Source organism: Haliotis asinina, chromosome 14 (genome assembly GCF_037392515.1).
Source record: "Haliotis asinina isolate JCU_RB_2024 chromosome 14, JCU_Hal_asi_v2, whole genome shotgun sequence".
NCBI lineage: Eukaryota > Metazoa > Mollusca > Gastropoda > Lepetellida > Haliotidae > Haliotis > Haliotis asinina.
Window position 1 is genome coordinate 48,472,142 of NC_090293.1, and position 17,125 is coordinate 48,489,266.

The 17,125-nt window shown below is 39.7% G+C and overlaps 1 protein-coding gene across 1 annotated transcript; it reads left to right on the top strand.

Moving 5' to 3' along the window:
• Positions 1-1,474: 1,474 nt before the first annotated feature.
• On the top strand, positions 1,475-16,073 carry LOC137261241 (DNA repair protein XRCC4-like). The gene is made up of 12 exons (XM_067798955.1): positions 1,475-1,515; positions 5,504-5,642; positions 6,574-6,764; positions 7,223-7,387; positions 8,003-8,059; positions 9,740-9,794; positions 9,993-10,028; positions 11,025-11,136; positions 11,869-11,902; positions 12,541-12,650; positions 13,087-13,176; positions 13,776-16,073. Exons 2-12 carry the CDS (start codon positions 5,507-5,509, stop codon positions 13,882-13,884), a joined length of 1,095 nt encoding a protein of 364 aa, XP_067655056.1. The 5' UTR covers positions 1,475-1,515; positions 5,504-5,506; the 3' UTR covers positions 13,885-16,073.
• Positions 16,074-17,125: the final 1,052 nt, after the last annotated feature.

The following is a 17,125-nucleotide window of genomic DNA, read 5'->3' on the forward strand; positions in this document are numbered from 1 at the left end:
TTCAATCATTGATCACATGCAATTTGAACTTAACAGCTATCAGGCTATACACCACAAACAAAATAAATTGATTCATGACTCGTGCATCTGAGTCCTGTCTCTGCCTCATTATGCAATTAGGCAGGTGTGATACTTGTACACATGACATGATTTTATGTCTGTGGGTTGCAAACAAACTACATTAATCTTACTCGGATGACTGGATCTGACGGAAACTGGTGCAAACTCTTGTCAGTTTCAAGTCCTGCTTTGTACTTAGACAAATGACAGATTCCAGCCAAGCTGCAGTTCACCATCTCCACTGAGATGACTCATGGTATGTAAATTTAGAGTCATCTAGCATCTCATGCTACTGCAAGGCTAATACACATTTCATAACTGCATATGTCACTTTGAAAAAAGGTATAACGGTTCAAGCAAAACAAGCCCACTTAAAAAATAGTAAATAGTCATTATTATTCTGCTCTGGTGACCACGAATAATGAATTGAATTCATGAGTGAATGGCTTTACTTTTATGTGGCACTTAGCAATAGTCCAGCTGTATGACAGTGGTCTGTAAATAATCAAGTCTGGACCAGACAATCCTGTGATTAACAGCAAGAGCATCGCTGACCACCCGATCCTGTTAGTCACCTCTTACGACAAGCAGAGGCGCTTTATATGAAAGTGAGTTCATGAACATGATGAAGGGCTTCGGTTCGATTCACGGAGTATGTGAGTGAGTCGCAACAGCCTGAATCTTTAGCAAGTACAAGGGATTCAACATGCTACCGACAACGTTGATGCTGAACAGTGGACTGACACTAAAAATCAAGGTTCGGGTCCAGAATGATCCAGTTTCAGAATTTGTCCAGGCACAGTGTACTCCTTATCTACTACGTCTACAAACAAGCGACCGAGGAATAAATGTGAAAAAGACATATCGTTACTTTTGTATGACCATTGACAGGTATACCACTTACCATTGTTGACAACGTGTAGTCTTTACGTTAGAGAGAGAGAAATGCGGTTGATTGGTTTATGTTCATTCTTGCAACCAATGGAATCTAACGTTTTATCTGGTGGTATCTCAATCAGATTGATATGGCGGTTGTCTGTTTACTCGGGAAGAGTTACCTAAGCTCCAAACAGCGGTATTTATCCCCCTTGATTCCATTGGGAAAATACCGTGTAAGGTACATGCACTGTCATGGAGCTACAATGAACCGAAAATAACCGTTATTCGCCGAACATAACCGATATGTGCTGACTGAAACCGGGATGTAGTTAAAATATAGACTATCAGACGAAAATAAAGATATATATTTGCGTTAGGCTGAATGAGTGTTACTTCAAAAATGCATTTTAAGGCAAAATACAATGAATTAAACCAAGATTTATTTCTCCAAAATATTTTGATGTGCTATGACAAGCGTAAAGATGAAAGGAACCATAAGATCTAATTCGTAGCCCTGGCCCCATGTAGGTTTTTACCCATACCTATGCTGAAATACTTCCTACTTCCAAAGATAAGGTATTCCATGTTATTTTACGTATGATATTTCACGACAAATAAGTGTTATATTGTGTGCGTGCTCGTAGAGACGAGTGTCCCTGTAAATCTAAATTGTCCCACGTAGTTGATTAATGGTTGCCAATCGGATTTATATATCGCCGGTAGATTGTCCTATTTTCGACCATTAACCAATCAAAACTCCAAAATTGTTCAATATTTTTTTTATCGAACTAGGTGTACACAGAGATAGTCTAGCGATGAACTGATGCCTTTTGTATAAGTGTGTTTAAAAAAATGGAGATGACAAGTGACCGAAACTGAGTATAAATTGTTTCACAGATAAAGGTTGTGAAATGTTTTACAAACCACAGTACTGGCTAGCGACCAGTTATCGACATTTTTAAGCGGTTTTTAACGATTTTGCTCCATTTTTTCCTTACAGAATGATATAAAAATTGTCTCGATGATAGATCAGCTATTCACCGATGTTTTCTGCTTGTTTACTGTTGTCGATCATGTTTCTCCAAAACACGGTCGACAGGAAACACGGTAGTGTAGATTGTGCTTTCCCTGCAACTAACAAGGCCAATTATCGCCATTTCTGAAGTTTTTATGTTATTCACCTAATTTGTCATAAACTTGGTACTAAAACTATTGTGTTTCAAACCTTGACATGTTGAAGAAATTTCATACTTGGAATTTGTTTTAAAAAAAGAAGTTTAAAAGAACAAAACTCGCTTTCAATTTGTGAATGTTGATGGATACTGATAGAAGCTGATGGGAATATGGAGATGCCACCACGGGGTTGAAGTTACCAAACTTGACATTTTAAGTACTTGTTTGCAGTTTTGGCAATGTTTGTTTTCTCGGGGGAAAACGTGAAGATAAAGGTGAAAATTTACTGTTATAATTTGTCAGTATCGTCTGCATGGTATCTGTCGAGTCCTTAAAACGGAGATAGAAATTCGGGTCAATTCAAAGTTAAAGGGGCACTGATGCGGAGCAATTTCCGTGGACTGGTGTAAACTTTTGTTATTGTTTTTCTCCCGTGAGTACCCGGATGATATCCCAGAATTCGTGACTGGTTCGAGACCTCTGCTGCGCAGTCCGTAAGCGCAATTGATAGTTTAATTATAGACAGATCAACTGAGGTGAAGTCATTTTACTTCATTACAAATGTATTATGAAAACAAATGAAACACTTTGAAGGTTAATCATCTGCCAGTGGTAGAAATGGTAAAAAAACTATTAGGACGGAAAAATAACGAAGCCAATGTACGTCTCTATATTATGTCTCATAACCCTAGTTAGTTTATTGTCATACTTGTATGATTCTGAAAATTAATAAAAGAACACACGATCTGCTTATACTCACAGTAAATTTCTAACATAACAGCAACATTTATACATTGTATAGAATGCCAGTGTGGATCCTATTTGACACACATACGCGATCTAGTGTGTTTTTTCTGTCATGCAGATTCTGCTGAATGCTACAACAAATAAATTAAAACAAAATGCAAAAAAATGAATGTAAAACAGACTAGCAACGATGTCAGGCTACTACCTTGTTCAGGAATGTATCCATCAATATCCACGTAGAGGAAATTCCATTCATCTGCAGCTGGTAAATAATCCTGCTCTGTGTCGCATGTCTTACAACTGTCTCATTTGCGAAAAAGTAACACATCGTTTCACGTCTTTCGTTGGTGAAAACCAGATAAACCTCTCATTGGTCTCCCAAGATAGCACACCTGGCAACTAATCGTATGATGTCCACTATTCTAAGTAATTTAGTTAACCAATAATGAGCAATCAATCAATCAACGCAAGGGTGGTTAATTCTTTGAAGGGAGGATGTTGTTTTTGCACTTACACTTTACGACAGGGTGTAGTCATCTACACACACTGCCTTTTGACAAATCCGCTAGAAGATAAAAGTAATTAATCAATCAGTGAGTTATCGGTTAATCCTTTGATCGATGTTTGTTTTTCTAACTCAGCTGATAAACCCTCTTGCATCACTTACATGCACATATTACATAACATACAATACATTTGCCATTACAGACCTTAATTTATAATGTTGAGTATTTACTCCAGACAGGAGAAATGCCAAATGGGAACCTTTGTTGAGTAACCAAAGTGGTGTTACTACTAATTATACCTGTTATAAATTCATTAATTGACCATCCAGAGAATGATGACAAATAACACGTGTAGGTTTACACCATCAAACGCGAGTTACAGCAAGGAAGATGTAATCTCTGTGTCGCATGCAGCCTGAAAACACTTATGAGCCGAAACTGTTTTGAGGATACCAAGGGAATTTAGGAATTTACATAAGGAATACAGACAGGCATTTGCTGTGTACTTGGGTAAATAGGTGAAATAAGGGTTTTTTACGTAAGAAAATTTTCAGATTTCTCTACCAAAGGCAAAGTCATCGGTTTTTGTTTACGAATTCAAATAAATCAACTGTGTGTTTTTATTATCATAAATAATAAACCATTGTAGCTACCATAGCTACCAAAATGTACGTATGATATTTGCTATCACAGCTGAACCAACACTCAAAACTACCTAAATATAAAGCTTTGCAATCTTCCGTACTGACACAAATGGCTACGTGCCTGTAGACATCATATTTTCATGTAACATGATGAAATATCGAGGTTAAAACACTGAAATAGGATCAAATTGGATCAGTAACTATACCACCCAAGCATCCGAAAAGAACTAAACTGCTGGGATATTTGGTTACGATCAGACAAGGAATACCATGGGTATTTTTAAACAAATGGCATATGATGGGCATCCGGCCTCCCGACTGTTTAGGTGAAGAAATTCTGCTAATATGGACAGGAGCCCAGTTCCTTTGTCCGTCACGGTCGAAGGAGCGGGCGCTGACCAATTCGCGGTTTGGTTTCGTAATTAGACCGTTGGCGAGAAACATTATTCGCTCCGCATCAGTGCCCCTTTAAGTGATTGATTGTTGGCATTATGGGTATGTTCAGACACATTAAAATCTGCACTTTTTGTGGACTGAATTGTCAAGTCAGAGATTATAGATTCACAACACAGCCAGGATGATTTTCATTCAATTCTCAATATTTATGAAATTTCATGTCAACACACTAATGGTCATGTGACAGCCCCCGATGTGTGTGGGTCTCATCTTCCGAGGGATTCATATTTGTAACATCTGCAACGTAAAATACTCAAAGTAATTTTAACTCTTGTAACCTATCATTTTTTGGATGTGTCAATATGTAAAATACTACGGAAGTACAAGTAAAGCTGTCTGCGCAAGCGCTACAGCCAGGCGTTCGCGATTATTGGTACGCAGCGATAACTGGTCGCTAGCCAGTAGACATTTGCAAGAGAGCGATAAATGGTGGTCATTGAGACATTTCATCATACATGTCGGCATTGATCATTGCTCTCAATGAACAGTCTTTGAACTGTGTGTTTCATACTCAGTTATTTACAGCCCGCCATCTTATCTGTAACACAACACTCAATATTATTCCAGTTACATAACAGGAGTCTCCATATATTAGTCTGAACCAAACAATCCAGTGATTGACTTCACAAGCATCTGTCTATCCTTAAAACAATGAAATGCATCAATCAAATCCCATGGTCTGACCACCCAATCTGCTTAGTCACCACTTTCAAACATAATGGGTTTCAGCTAGAAGAACAATTCAGTCCTTTGTCATGTTGATCATTACAGTGCTATTAAACAGTACAATGTCATAAATAGTATCGCCTGTGAAGATCTGGTCTGTAGCAACCAATGCTGGTCATATGAGGCAACCAACATCCATGGGTGGTCAGACCCGCTGACATGTCTTCATATCCCTGCTGCGAAGATGATACTCATGTTGTTGATCACTATATTGTCTGGTCCAAACTCGATTATTCAAAGACAGCCATCATATAGTTGGAATATTGCAGAACGCAGTGTTGAACTCAGTATCATGTAATGGTAATGCTTCAGACAATGTCGCAGACAACATTTGTAAAGCTGGACACTGCGACCAGGAAGGACTGTTTCCTGCAGACAACACTGAAAGATGGAGGGAAGGAAGGGTTCCAGCTGATGGTCACTGATGGGGAGAACATCTGGAGTGGAGACTGTATGTAAACCAGAACACACACTTGTTGCTATACTGACGACACTTAGTGTCTGAATACAATGGAAGTTGTCAAAACCAGCATCTGTCCAATCTGGCAAGTTGTCAGCACCGGTACAAAATCTCAGTCCCCTCTGTGGCTAGTACAATCAGGCACATAGTCTAAACCCAATTATTTTTTCAGTTACAATGAGTGCCAGGTTAGACAGCTTGTCCAGATTGTAAGGAAGTCTGGAAAGACAAAGATTGTCCATTACCATAGGCACTAGTCGGCATATTTATGGGTTACATTTTCGTCAAACTGTTTTTCAGTGTAAGAAAAGAACGTTGTTTTGCTTCACGTGAACAAACAACTGTCAGTAAAGACATCAAATTTGCAATTTAACATCACTAGACAAGATTACTTACCTATTCAGTTCTAATTTGTTTGTCCTAGGCATTGTCCTGTATGCAGGGATTAAGATTACCATGGGTATTTGTTTCATATACAGAGCCAGAAATAGCAATCAGCTGTGCACACCACCCTCAAAAACGTACCAGTGATTTAGTTGAAACATTTGAAATTGTAAGAGGAGATGAAATCTGTTAAAATAGTCTTGTGGTCTGAGTTGCAACAATTTAGGCAGCTAAGTCAACATTACAAAGCGTTGTTCTCATAGCAAACTGATTGTGTGAACTGTTATTTTAGTCCATAATCCGAAATTAGAAAGCAAGTTTTAATGATAAATTAGGAAAAATTTTGCTGGGACTCAGAGAGTAGTCAGGCTTATAGAGAAAACCACATTGCAGAGAGCCCGGATTTGACAGATTCCACTCTAAGTTTGATAGTAACAAATAATCCAATTTTAAGTGAGTAAGTTTTCGGTATCACACCACTTTCAGCAATATTCCTGATATGTCACAAGTGTTTACTTTGATGTTGTTGTGGCGACAGTGACGGAGGACAACATCGACAGCCTGAGCACCAAGGCGAAGATGGACTACAACACATATGTCTCTCAGACAGCTAAGGCATTTACACAACAAAACCTGGGTGGGATGCAGTTTGAGTTTCAGATGAAAACAAGGGGAGATGACTCTGTCGACTTTATTTGGAAGAAGCATGTTCCAGCTGATGAAATCAAGGTAGGGATAAAAACAGAATCTGCAGTCAGGAGATGTTGCAACAAAAAGATAAATTATTCAGACTGAATAGGACCTGTGAAGGTCTGGGGTAGAATAGGCCTTCAGCAACCCATGCTTGCCATAAAAGGCGACTATGCTTGTTGTAAGAGGTGACTAGTGGGATCTCTTAGCGCTACGATAGTCGTAAGTGTCATGCATTAACATTAACTTAAGACAATGTTAGTGCTAAGAGAGCTTTTGAAATCCAGGCCCATGTTTCTAACAGTGTGCTCTATCTTTTCTGTAAAAACTGTTATCCTAACAACTTATTTTGGTCTGCTATACAAGGAAACAGTTGTTTACTGGATTACGTTAAACATTTTATGTAGTTGGATGAAAAACTTATAGACCTGTTAAATTTAACAAGTGTATAAGAATGGAAACTTAATGACATCTAATAAATGGATGCTCTGTTGCAGTTCCAGCTCGGCAGCGTCACCCTGTACATGAAGGACGATCCAGCTCGGTGTATCCGTCAGATTTTCCAACAGAACATCACTGCCACCTCAAGTCTACAGGAACGCATCCGCTCTCTAGACACAGACAATGCACGTCTATCTCAGGAGAGAGCTATGGCCCTCAAGGTATATTTAACACATCTAATTCAACCTTTCCAAAGGTCTCTACACAAAAGACCTGGTTTGATTCCCCACATGGATACAATATGTATATACAATATATATATACAATGTAGTGTTCCCTACTGGGGTATTGCTGGAATATTGCTAAAAGTGGGTGACTTTAGTTTTACGCTGCACTCAGCAAATATTCCACCTATATGGCAGCCTACCACCTTTGAGCATCTAGACATTAGCAACCAGTTCTCTATGTTGTTCATTTAAATGTTTTCATTCCTCGTTTGTTGTTTAATGCTGCACTCAACAATATTGCAGCTGTCTGCAAATAATCAAGTCTTGACCAGACAATACAGTGATCAAGAACATGAGCACTGATCTGCGCAATTGGGAACCGATGACGTGTCAAGCAAGTCAGCGAGCCTGATCCCCAATCACATTAGTTTCCTCTTATTGACACCTTTTGTGGCAAGCATGGGTTGCTGAAGATCAGTTCTACTCTGGATCTTCACTGGTTGCCAAAGTAACACAAAACGAAGCTGAAAGCTCAGGGAAAAGAATACATTCAAGCATATTGTGATGTTACATCTTTGATGGTGATGCAGGTCATTGTTGTTGCTTCAGAGGCTGGACAAATGTATCACCGCAAAGGAGGAGGTAGAGAGAGACCTGTATGAAAAGGTGAGGTTTTTTATTAGGCAGGCTTGCTTGTGTGATTGATGAATGTGATTGTGTTCTAGTTGTGTTGATTGATGCTCTAGGTATCAGTCAGTGAGCTGTTTCACATAGCAGCATTAAACATTGAGCTTAGTAGTTATTCAGGCATGATGAGTCGAGTGATTACTGACTTCTGATGAGCTGAGTGATTATTTACTTCTGATGAGTTGAGTGATTACTGACTTCTGATGAGTTTGATGAGTTGAGTGATTACAGTGTTCTGATGAGTTGAGTGATTATTGAGTTATGATGAGTGATTACTGACTTCTGATGAGTTGAGTGATTGCTGACTTCTGATGAGTGATTACAGAGTTCTGATGAGTTGAGTGATTGCTGACTTCTGATGAGTGATTACTGACTTCTGATGAGATGAGTGATTGCTGACTTCTGATGAGTTGAGTGATTGCTGACTTCTGATGAGTGATTACTGACTTCTGATGAGATGAGTGATTACTGACTTCTGATGAGTTGAGTGATTACTGACTTCTGATGACTTGAGTGATTACTGACTTCTGATGAGTTGAGTGATTATTGAGTTATGATGGGTTATTGCTGACTTCTGATGAGTTGAGTGATTACTGACTTCTGATGAGTTGAGTGATTATTGAGTTATGATGGGTTATTGCTGACTTCTGATGATTTGAGTGATTACTGACTTATGATGAGTTGAGTGATTACTGACTTCTGATGAGTTGAGTGATTACTGACTTCTGATGAGTTGAGTTATTGCTGACTTCTGATGAGTGATTACAGAGTTCTGATGAGTTGAGAGATTATTGAGTTATGATGAGTGATTACTGACTTCTGATGAGTTGAGTGATTGCTGACTTCTGATGAGTTGAGTAATTACTGACTTCTGATGAGTTGAGTGATTACTGACTTCTGATGAGTGATTACAGAGTTCTGATGAGTTGAGAGATTATTGAGTTATGATGAGTGATTACTGACTTCTGATGAGTTGAGTGATTGCTGACTTCTGATGAGTTGAGTGATTGCTGACTTCTGATGAGTTGAGTGATTACTGACTTCTGATGAGTTGAGTGATTACTGACTTCTGATGAGTTGAGTGATTGCTGACTTCTGATGAGTTGAGTGATTGCTGACTTCTGATGAGTTGAGTGATTGCTGAGTTGAGTGATTGCTGACTTCTGATGAGTTGAGTGATTGCTGACTTCTGATGAGTTGAGTGATTATTGAGTTATGATGAGTGATTACTGACTTCTGATGAGTTGAGTGATTACTGACTTCTGAAGAGTTGATAGTCTGTCGTACAGACCCTGAAGCAAATATATCCCAAATAGCCCATGCAAGGCTAGAAAATATGACAAGTCTGAGAATGAAGAAAGTCTCATTACATTGTTATTTTTTTTCACTATGAACTTTTTTCAGTAAAATATGTTCATTTCAGAGACTAGTTGTTAGTCTGATGAGTTCAGTGATTACTGGCATATGGTGAGTTGGTCGGTTACTGACTTATGATGAGTTTGATGATAACTGACTGGTGAATGATTACCCAGTTGTGTTGAGTTAAATGAATATTGACAAGGTTTGAGTGATTGCCAAGTTATCTACTGATATATTTTCCGAGACAGATTTGTCTTTCCTTGTTTGTCATCAGTGTTTTATGTTCTTTTTTTATTTCAGTTTGTAGCAGTTCTCAACAGCAAAAAAGATAAAATTCGAGCTTTGAAACAACAAAGTAAGTTCTGTGTTGTGGTATTTTCTGTTTTGGGTGGCTACAGTGCTTGTCCCACGTCAAATCTCTGTGCTGGTATTCTATAGGGCTTGTGGAATTTCCAACATTTTGGCAATATTTATATGTGTTTACTTCAGGCTTTAAGATTTTTTATGGAGTACTAATGATCTATGTGTCATGTGTGATGTTTATTCATTACAGTAGAAGATGGCGTCCCATCCTCGTCTAGTGTTAGAGGTAAGTTTGAAGAGTTTTTAATGATGAATGGAAGTGTTCTGCGTACAAGATTGTGTTTGAGTGTGTTGTGAAGATGTGGGTGTAAGCATTACCTTAATGCATTCGACTTTTGTATGAATATAGAAATTTTGAATGTAGATCCTTTGTTTACATTTTTGATGACAGTGTTAGCATCTACACCAAGACATTGCATCCAAAAATGTTATCAATCCTTAAAAAGGTATTTCCATTCATCATACCAACTTCAGGGAGAAATTGTAACATGAATTCCGAAGTAGAGACTTATGTCACAGGTCTTTGTATCTTTGCAAAAATTAAAGATTTGATCAAATGTGTGATCAGAAAGCAAGCCCTGTGGTTGGCTAATACTTGTTAAAGAGACAACAACTTTACTTTACAACAGCTTTCATTTGAGAAGCTGCTGTCATTCTCGTGATTCCTAGTCAAGCAGCTGATGCAAGTAAAAATTCCCATGAAGAAAGTGCAGATTTACATGCTATGACCAATCAGAGAGTTTGCTTCGACCATTTCACAACACCCCCATTTTGTGCAGACATATCATTATCACTTTGTGTTGAGATCGTTTAGTTGAGAGTCAAAATCGGGTTTCAGTCAACTTGCAGAAATAATAAAGAATAAGTAGGTGTCATGAATGGTGCTCGATAGGACAATCATCCATGATTATATTTACATTAAGTTTTAATTGATTGCTTGGGATGGTAGTGTTGCGATCCGCAAAACAGGCAGGTTGGGTGTACCGATGTGTCCAGCCTTGTCATGATATATTGTATTGTATTGTAAAGCAATTTCAGTGAAGGGTCATCTCAAACTTTTATATATTTTTTTAGTCTTTAAATCTCACAAAGGCACAATGGCCTGTTGCTTATGCCACATAACTGAATCTTCTTCACTTAACCTTCCCTGTGACAGCGGTGATGTGACAGTATGGTATGTCCTCACACTGACTGAACGACATAGATATTGCTGATGTTGCAGGTGATGCCAGGCCTGGAACGTCAGGTATGGGGGATGCTGGAGTATCAGATGAGTCAGAAAATGAGGACATCACCAACAGCATCAGCTCCACCTCCCGAATCACAGGAGAAAGGTTCGCGCGTTCTTTCCAATCATGATATACCCGTGAATGTCCCGGGGTAGAATAGGCCTTCAGCAACCCATGCTTGCCATAAAAGGAGACTATGCTTGTCGTAAGAGGTGACTAATGGGATCGGGTGGTCAGGCTCACTGACTTGGTTGACACATGTCATCGGTTCCCAATTGCGTAGATCAATGCTCATGTTACAGATTTATTTACAGACCGCCACCATATACCTTGAATATTGCTGAGTGCGACATGAAACTAAACTCTCTCACTCACTCACTCCGATCATGATAATTTGTCGTAACTGGAGGTTGACAGAACGTGTATTTATTGTTCTGTGTTTTTCTGGAAGGGGATAAATGTCAAAATGGGGATAAAATAAGTTGTCATTTGTTTGGGAGAACATCTCCGATGAAATAAATTATTTTGTTATACTCTTTAGAAACTAAGGGGAGCTCATTGGGGGCAAGTTTGAACAGGAAATATCTTTCATAATGCATCTATCTTTGTTTGTTGTGTCAATGTGATTTTAAGCTGATGTCTTGTATTATGCACATTGCTGTAACCATATTGTTAAATGGGTAGCTTAGTGGGTGATGTGTTCGCTCATCACACCTGTATGGGTTTGAATCTCAGCAAGTACAATGTGTTAAGTTCAGTTTTGTTGCCCCAATGATGATATTGCTGGAATATTGCTAAAAGCGATGGAACTAAAGCTCCTGTTGTTTGACTTTGCAGTGTGGCCGAAGAGGAAAATACAGATGAGGAGTCTGTGAGCATTTGTTGGACTTACATCCTCTTTCTGGCAGGGTTCTGTTGTATCTAGTCTATTATTGTACTTCTTCTGTGATGATGGACAGGCCCCATGCCCATCATTAATGATTCTCTGAAACCAGCCGCCATGTAGCTGGAATATTGCTGAGTGCAGCTTAAAACTAAACTCACTCAAACACCTTGAAACCACATTATCTGGTACAGTTATTGCAGTTCATCTTTACTGTAAACCTATAACAGTTTATCAGTTGTGATGTATCAATGGGTAATACTTTTAACTGAGTTCATCACTTTACCTGTTAGAGAAAGATGGGGTAGTCTAGTGGTTAAAGTGTTCACTGATTGCGCTGAAGAGATGGGTTTGATTCCCCACATGGGTGCAGTGTGTGAAGCAAATTTGTGATGTGTGATACTGCTGTGTGATACTGCTGGAGTATTGCTTGAAGGAGTGTAAAACTAAACTCGCTCAGGGTATGGGAACAGTTTATTCTGTGTACTTTAGGAGTCTAGCACTATGATGAATCCATTCTATTGTTGATATAAGTATAAGGAGACCAATATGTTTAGTCTAGCAATGTCAGTATTGCTGCAGCTGTTGCCTGGGATGTGCACGATGGTGTATATGGGATGTTGCAGCAGCCAGCTCCATCAAAACGCAGACGTCGGCCCCCAGCGAAGAAAGAAGCCGATTCCTCACTGGTGTTAGAAGATGAGCCTGATAGAGCGGTTACGACAGTCGCACGGAGGTGAGGGAGTGATGGGAAGAGATAGGGGTATTGTTGGGAGATAGGGGTACTGTTGGGACATTAGGCTATTGAGGATGAGATATGGGTACTATTGTGGAGATAGGGGTTCTGTTGAGTGATGGGGCTATTGAAGGGGGGATATAGGTACTATTGTGGAGATAAAGATACTTTTGTAGGGGTACTTTTGAGAGTTGCAACTGTTGAAAGGGAGGTATGGGTACTATTGTGAAGATTGAGCTACTTCTAGGGAGATAAGGTTATTGAAATGATATCTGGGTACTTTTTTGGAGACGAAGGTACTGTGGGGGAGATAAATGTACTGTTGGGGTACTGTGCAGGAGAGAAAGGTACTGTTGGGGGATAAGGGTTCGGAAGAGAAAATCGTACTCTTTCGTTTTCCAAAACGTACCTAGAAGTTTCAAATTCCCCCTTGCAGACCGGCCAGGCAGAGAGGAGCCAACAAGAAACAAACCCCTTCAAAGCCAGTGCTCCCCAAAGTCACGTCCAAGCGATCAGATAGCGGCGGGTAAGTAGTGCAGTCTCTTGAGACTGATAGACGCTCACACAAATGCAGTATTTCTTGCACTTTCACATCACTTCTTAGTGTATCATTACAGTAAAAACAGCTCATCAGAGAAGAATCTTCGAGAGTGATTGTAGCATAGCCTGATTCCTCACACAAGTGCAATCTGTGATGGTCTGTCTTTATGGCACCAACTGCGAAATGCGTGGTATGAAACCACAGGGCTGGTTCTGTATAAGACTTGCCAGCCCTAACCGAAACTTACCTGCATGCAAATAATTCAGGTTTGACATCCAGTTGGAATTCATATATTTTTTACATGTGAATTAATAATGATTTATTATCTTGAAATATGATGAATATCTTTATTTATATTTCTAAATTTTAACTCAACCATTGGGCAGATGAATTTGAGAATCTGAAAGTACATGTTGAAAATAACCGTCCTGGGTAATCAGGCAGGCAGGTATTTCAAAGGCTGCAAAATGGAAAACAGTTTAAAAAAGAACATAGTTTGAGACAAGCCAGTGGCCCAGTTTACATATAGAATCTAACAACTTGACCAGTGTTATCCTCTGTTGATGTGTTTTGTCCTTCCCCAGCTCCAGCGGTCCCGAGCGGAGAAGCAGTATGAGGAAAAGCAGCTCTCACTCGTCAAACAGATCCTCCGACCAACAAGATCCAGACGATCTGTTTGCAGACCTGGAGTAAACTGATCTTTCTGCATCCCTTGCAAGGAGCAGAGAGCATAGTTGTTTGTGTGGTTTGATCGGGAATGTTACAACTCTATTGTCTGTTGAGATTAGCAATGTTACTGCTGTATTGTGTGTTGAGATCAGCACTGTTACAGATGTATTGTGTGATGAGATCAGCAATGTTACGGTTGTATTGTGTGTTGAGATCAGCAATGTTACAGCTGTATTGTGTGATGAGATCAGCACTGTTACAGATGTATTGTGTGTTGAGATCAGCAGTGTTACAGCTGCATTGTGTGATGAGATCAGCAGTGTTACAGCTGTATTGTGTGTAGCAATGAAATCAGCAATGTTACAGCTGTATTGATTGTAACAATGAAATCAGCACTGTTACAGATGTATTGTGTGTTGAGATCAGCAATGTTACAGCTGTATTGTGTGTAGCAATGAAATCAGCAATGTTACAGCTGTATTGATTGTAACAATGAAATCAGCAATGTTACAGCTGTATTGTGTGTAACAATGAAATCAGCAATGTTACAGCTGTATGTGAGAGAATGGGTTGCAGTGAGATATATTTGAACTGTAGCAAGGCAGAGTGAAAAAATCCAACATGGGTTGATTGACATTCTGGGTACGATGATGCACAATCAGGCATCATACATCATAGAGTGTGTATGTACAGACACTTATGACCCCAGTAACTGCCTTTTATCCATGGTATGAAGTGAAATAGTAGAGTTGGGAGATGAATGAGTCATAGAATAACTAGAGCTGTTACATTTGTACGAGCTGTCCTGTGAAGAATGCGCTGGCATGTTATCTGGTCAATAGAGTGCCCATACAAGTTACAAGAAAGCATAAGTTTGCAGGCTTTACTTTGAGACATCAGGGAAAGTATTCAGTATGTTTGGTGGTCAATATTTGGTGTGTGAGACTGGTTGTATCTTTATATCGCCATATTAGAAATAGAATATTGTGATGTTTTAGGGTGTATCAGGACCAAGAATATTTCAGTGTATTTTGTTGTTTTATTTATATGGTATTACACACACGTGTATTGAAAACCCAATATCATAGATGACAAGTCACATTTCCCATCAATATTTCCAGCCCTCCCTCCTATCTGACTGACCCATCTACTCCATCCATCCATCCATACAACCCACCAAAACTCTGCCACTCCTCATCATCCACCCAAACTATCCACCCGTCCCATCTGTCCACCTCACCCATCTACTCAGTCCATCCACCCCACCCATCTGCACCACCCTTAACCCCAACAATCAACACTGCCCCTCCACTCATCTATCCTCCCAGCTGAAACTACTATCCCCTCCATCCAACCCCACCCTTTTACCCCATGAAGACTTGAACACTCCATTCATCCATCCACCCAATCTGTCCACCCACCCTTTCCATCTCATTCCCATCTACCGCATACTGCCGCTCGACCCATCCATTTACCCATCCACCCACCCCATCAATCCAGCCCACCCGTCTACTTCACCTACACACTCCACTCATCCATCAACCCAATCTGTCCACCCACCCTTTCCATCTCATTCCCATCTACCCCACACTGCCAAATAACCCATCCATTTACCCCTCCACCCATCACATCAATCCAGCCCACCCATCTACTCCACCCCCACACTCCGCTTATCCATCTACCTAATCTGTCCCCCACCCTTTCCATCCCACCCCCATACTGCCACTTGACCCATCCATTCTCCCCTCCACCCATCCCATCAATCCAGCCCACCCATCTACTCCACCAACTGTGTCCCTTCCTCTCCACTCGTCCATCCACCCAATTTATCTGCCCAGCGCTTCCATCTACTCCACACTTACTCTATTCTCATCCATTTACCCCTCCACCCATCCCATCCTTTTATGTACCCCACCCGTATATCTCACCCTGCCACACCACCCATCAACCCTTTCACTGACATCAGTCAACAAGAGGCAGCATGTGAGTTAAAATTCTTAAGATATAAATGTTTATGTACTACCGATTATACTATGTGTGGTATAAGTAGTGCTATAGATTTTAGATTGTATGCAAGCTTTTCACATACAATACTGTGATCATTGTGACTGAGAAAATGAACTGATACCATTTATTTCCTATTCTATATATTTGTTTTACTTCTTACAGCGTTATTACAACAACCTGAAATAGGATAATAAAATATAATACAATATGAGAGATGTTTTTATTGCCTGGGTACCATTGTAAGTAATGACACGGTCAAAGCTTCAGGTGCCTTGTAGCTTCATCGTGAGTCTGCTGTTCAAATATCTAGCCCCTTAGACTTCAGGTGTTCAGTCTCACAATGTCAGTGTAAAAATCTGATCAAGATATATCATGCAGGTCACAAACCACACAGGGCAATGACAGACTCTTGAAGACAGATCATTGGATCACTGCATTACTAATCATGAAATGTTACAGTGTGATAATGGTAAGCGTATTTCATAAAAACATAAATATTTGTGTGATAGTTTATTCCTTTCCTGCCTCCATTGAGCATTAACAACCAATTCTCCATCTTGTTTATTTAAATGTTTCCTTTGTTTGTTGTTTAATGCCGCTCTCAGCAATATTCCAGCTATAAAGTGGTGGTCTGTAAATAATCGATTCTGGACCAGACAATTCTGTGATCAACAGAAAGAGCATCAGTTTACGCAATTGGGAAATGACGACATGTGACAATGAATTCAGCGAGTCTGACCACTCAATTGCATTAGTTGCCACTTTTGACAAACTTGGGTTACAGAAGATCATCTCTAACCCACATTTTCACGGGTTAGTAAAAAGTAAAATGGCTTGTCTACAAGAACGCAATCACTTCCATGTCATAAAATATGGTGAGTGAAGCCAGCGCTTTAACCACCAGGCTCCCCCTGCCCCTCATAGGATATAAATATTCATATCAGAGATGAAGGATAACAAACACAACATTGTTCATTATGGCTTCATATTTATTTATTCATATCTCTACCACATGTTACATTCCTGGATGATGCAGGCACTTGACGTTTATAATGAGAACAAAATATCTCTGTTGGTATATCCTAGTCTGGGTTCATCATGAGGCCATACAAACTAGGACATCACTACCACTAAACCTTAACAACAGTTTGGGACCTTGACTACCAGAGGTGCCCATAATATGCAACCACTCATGACATACACAAAGGCAAAATTAGCTGTTATATCAATATGTAACAAATGTTTAGAAAGTCTAAGG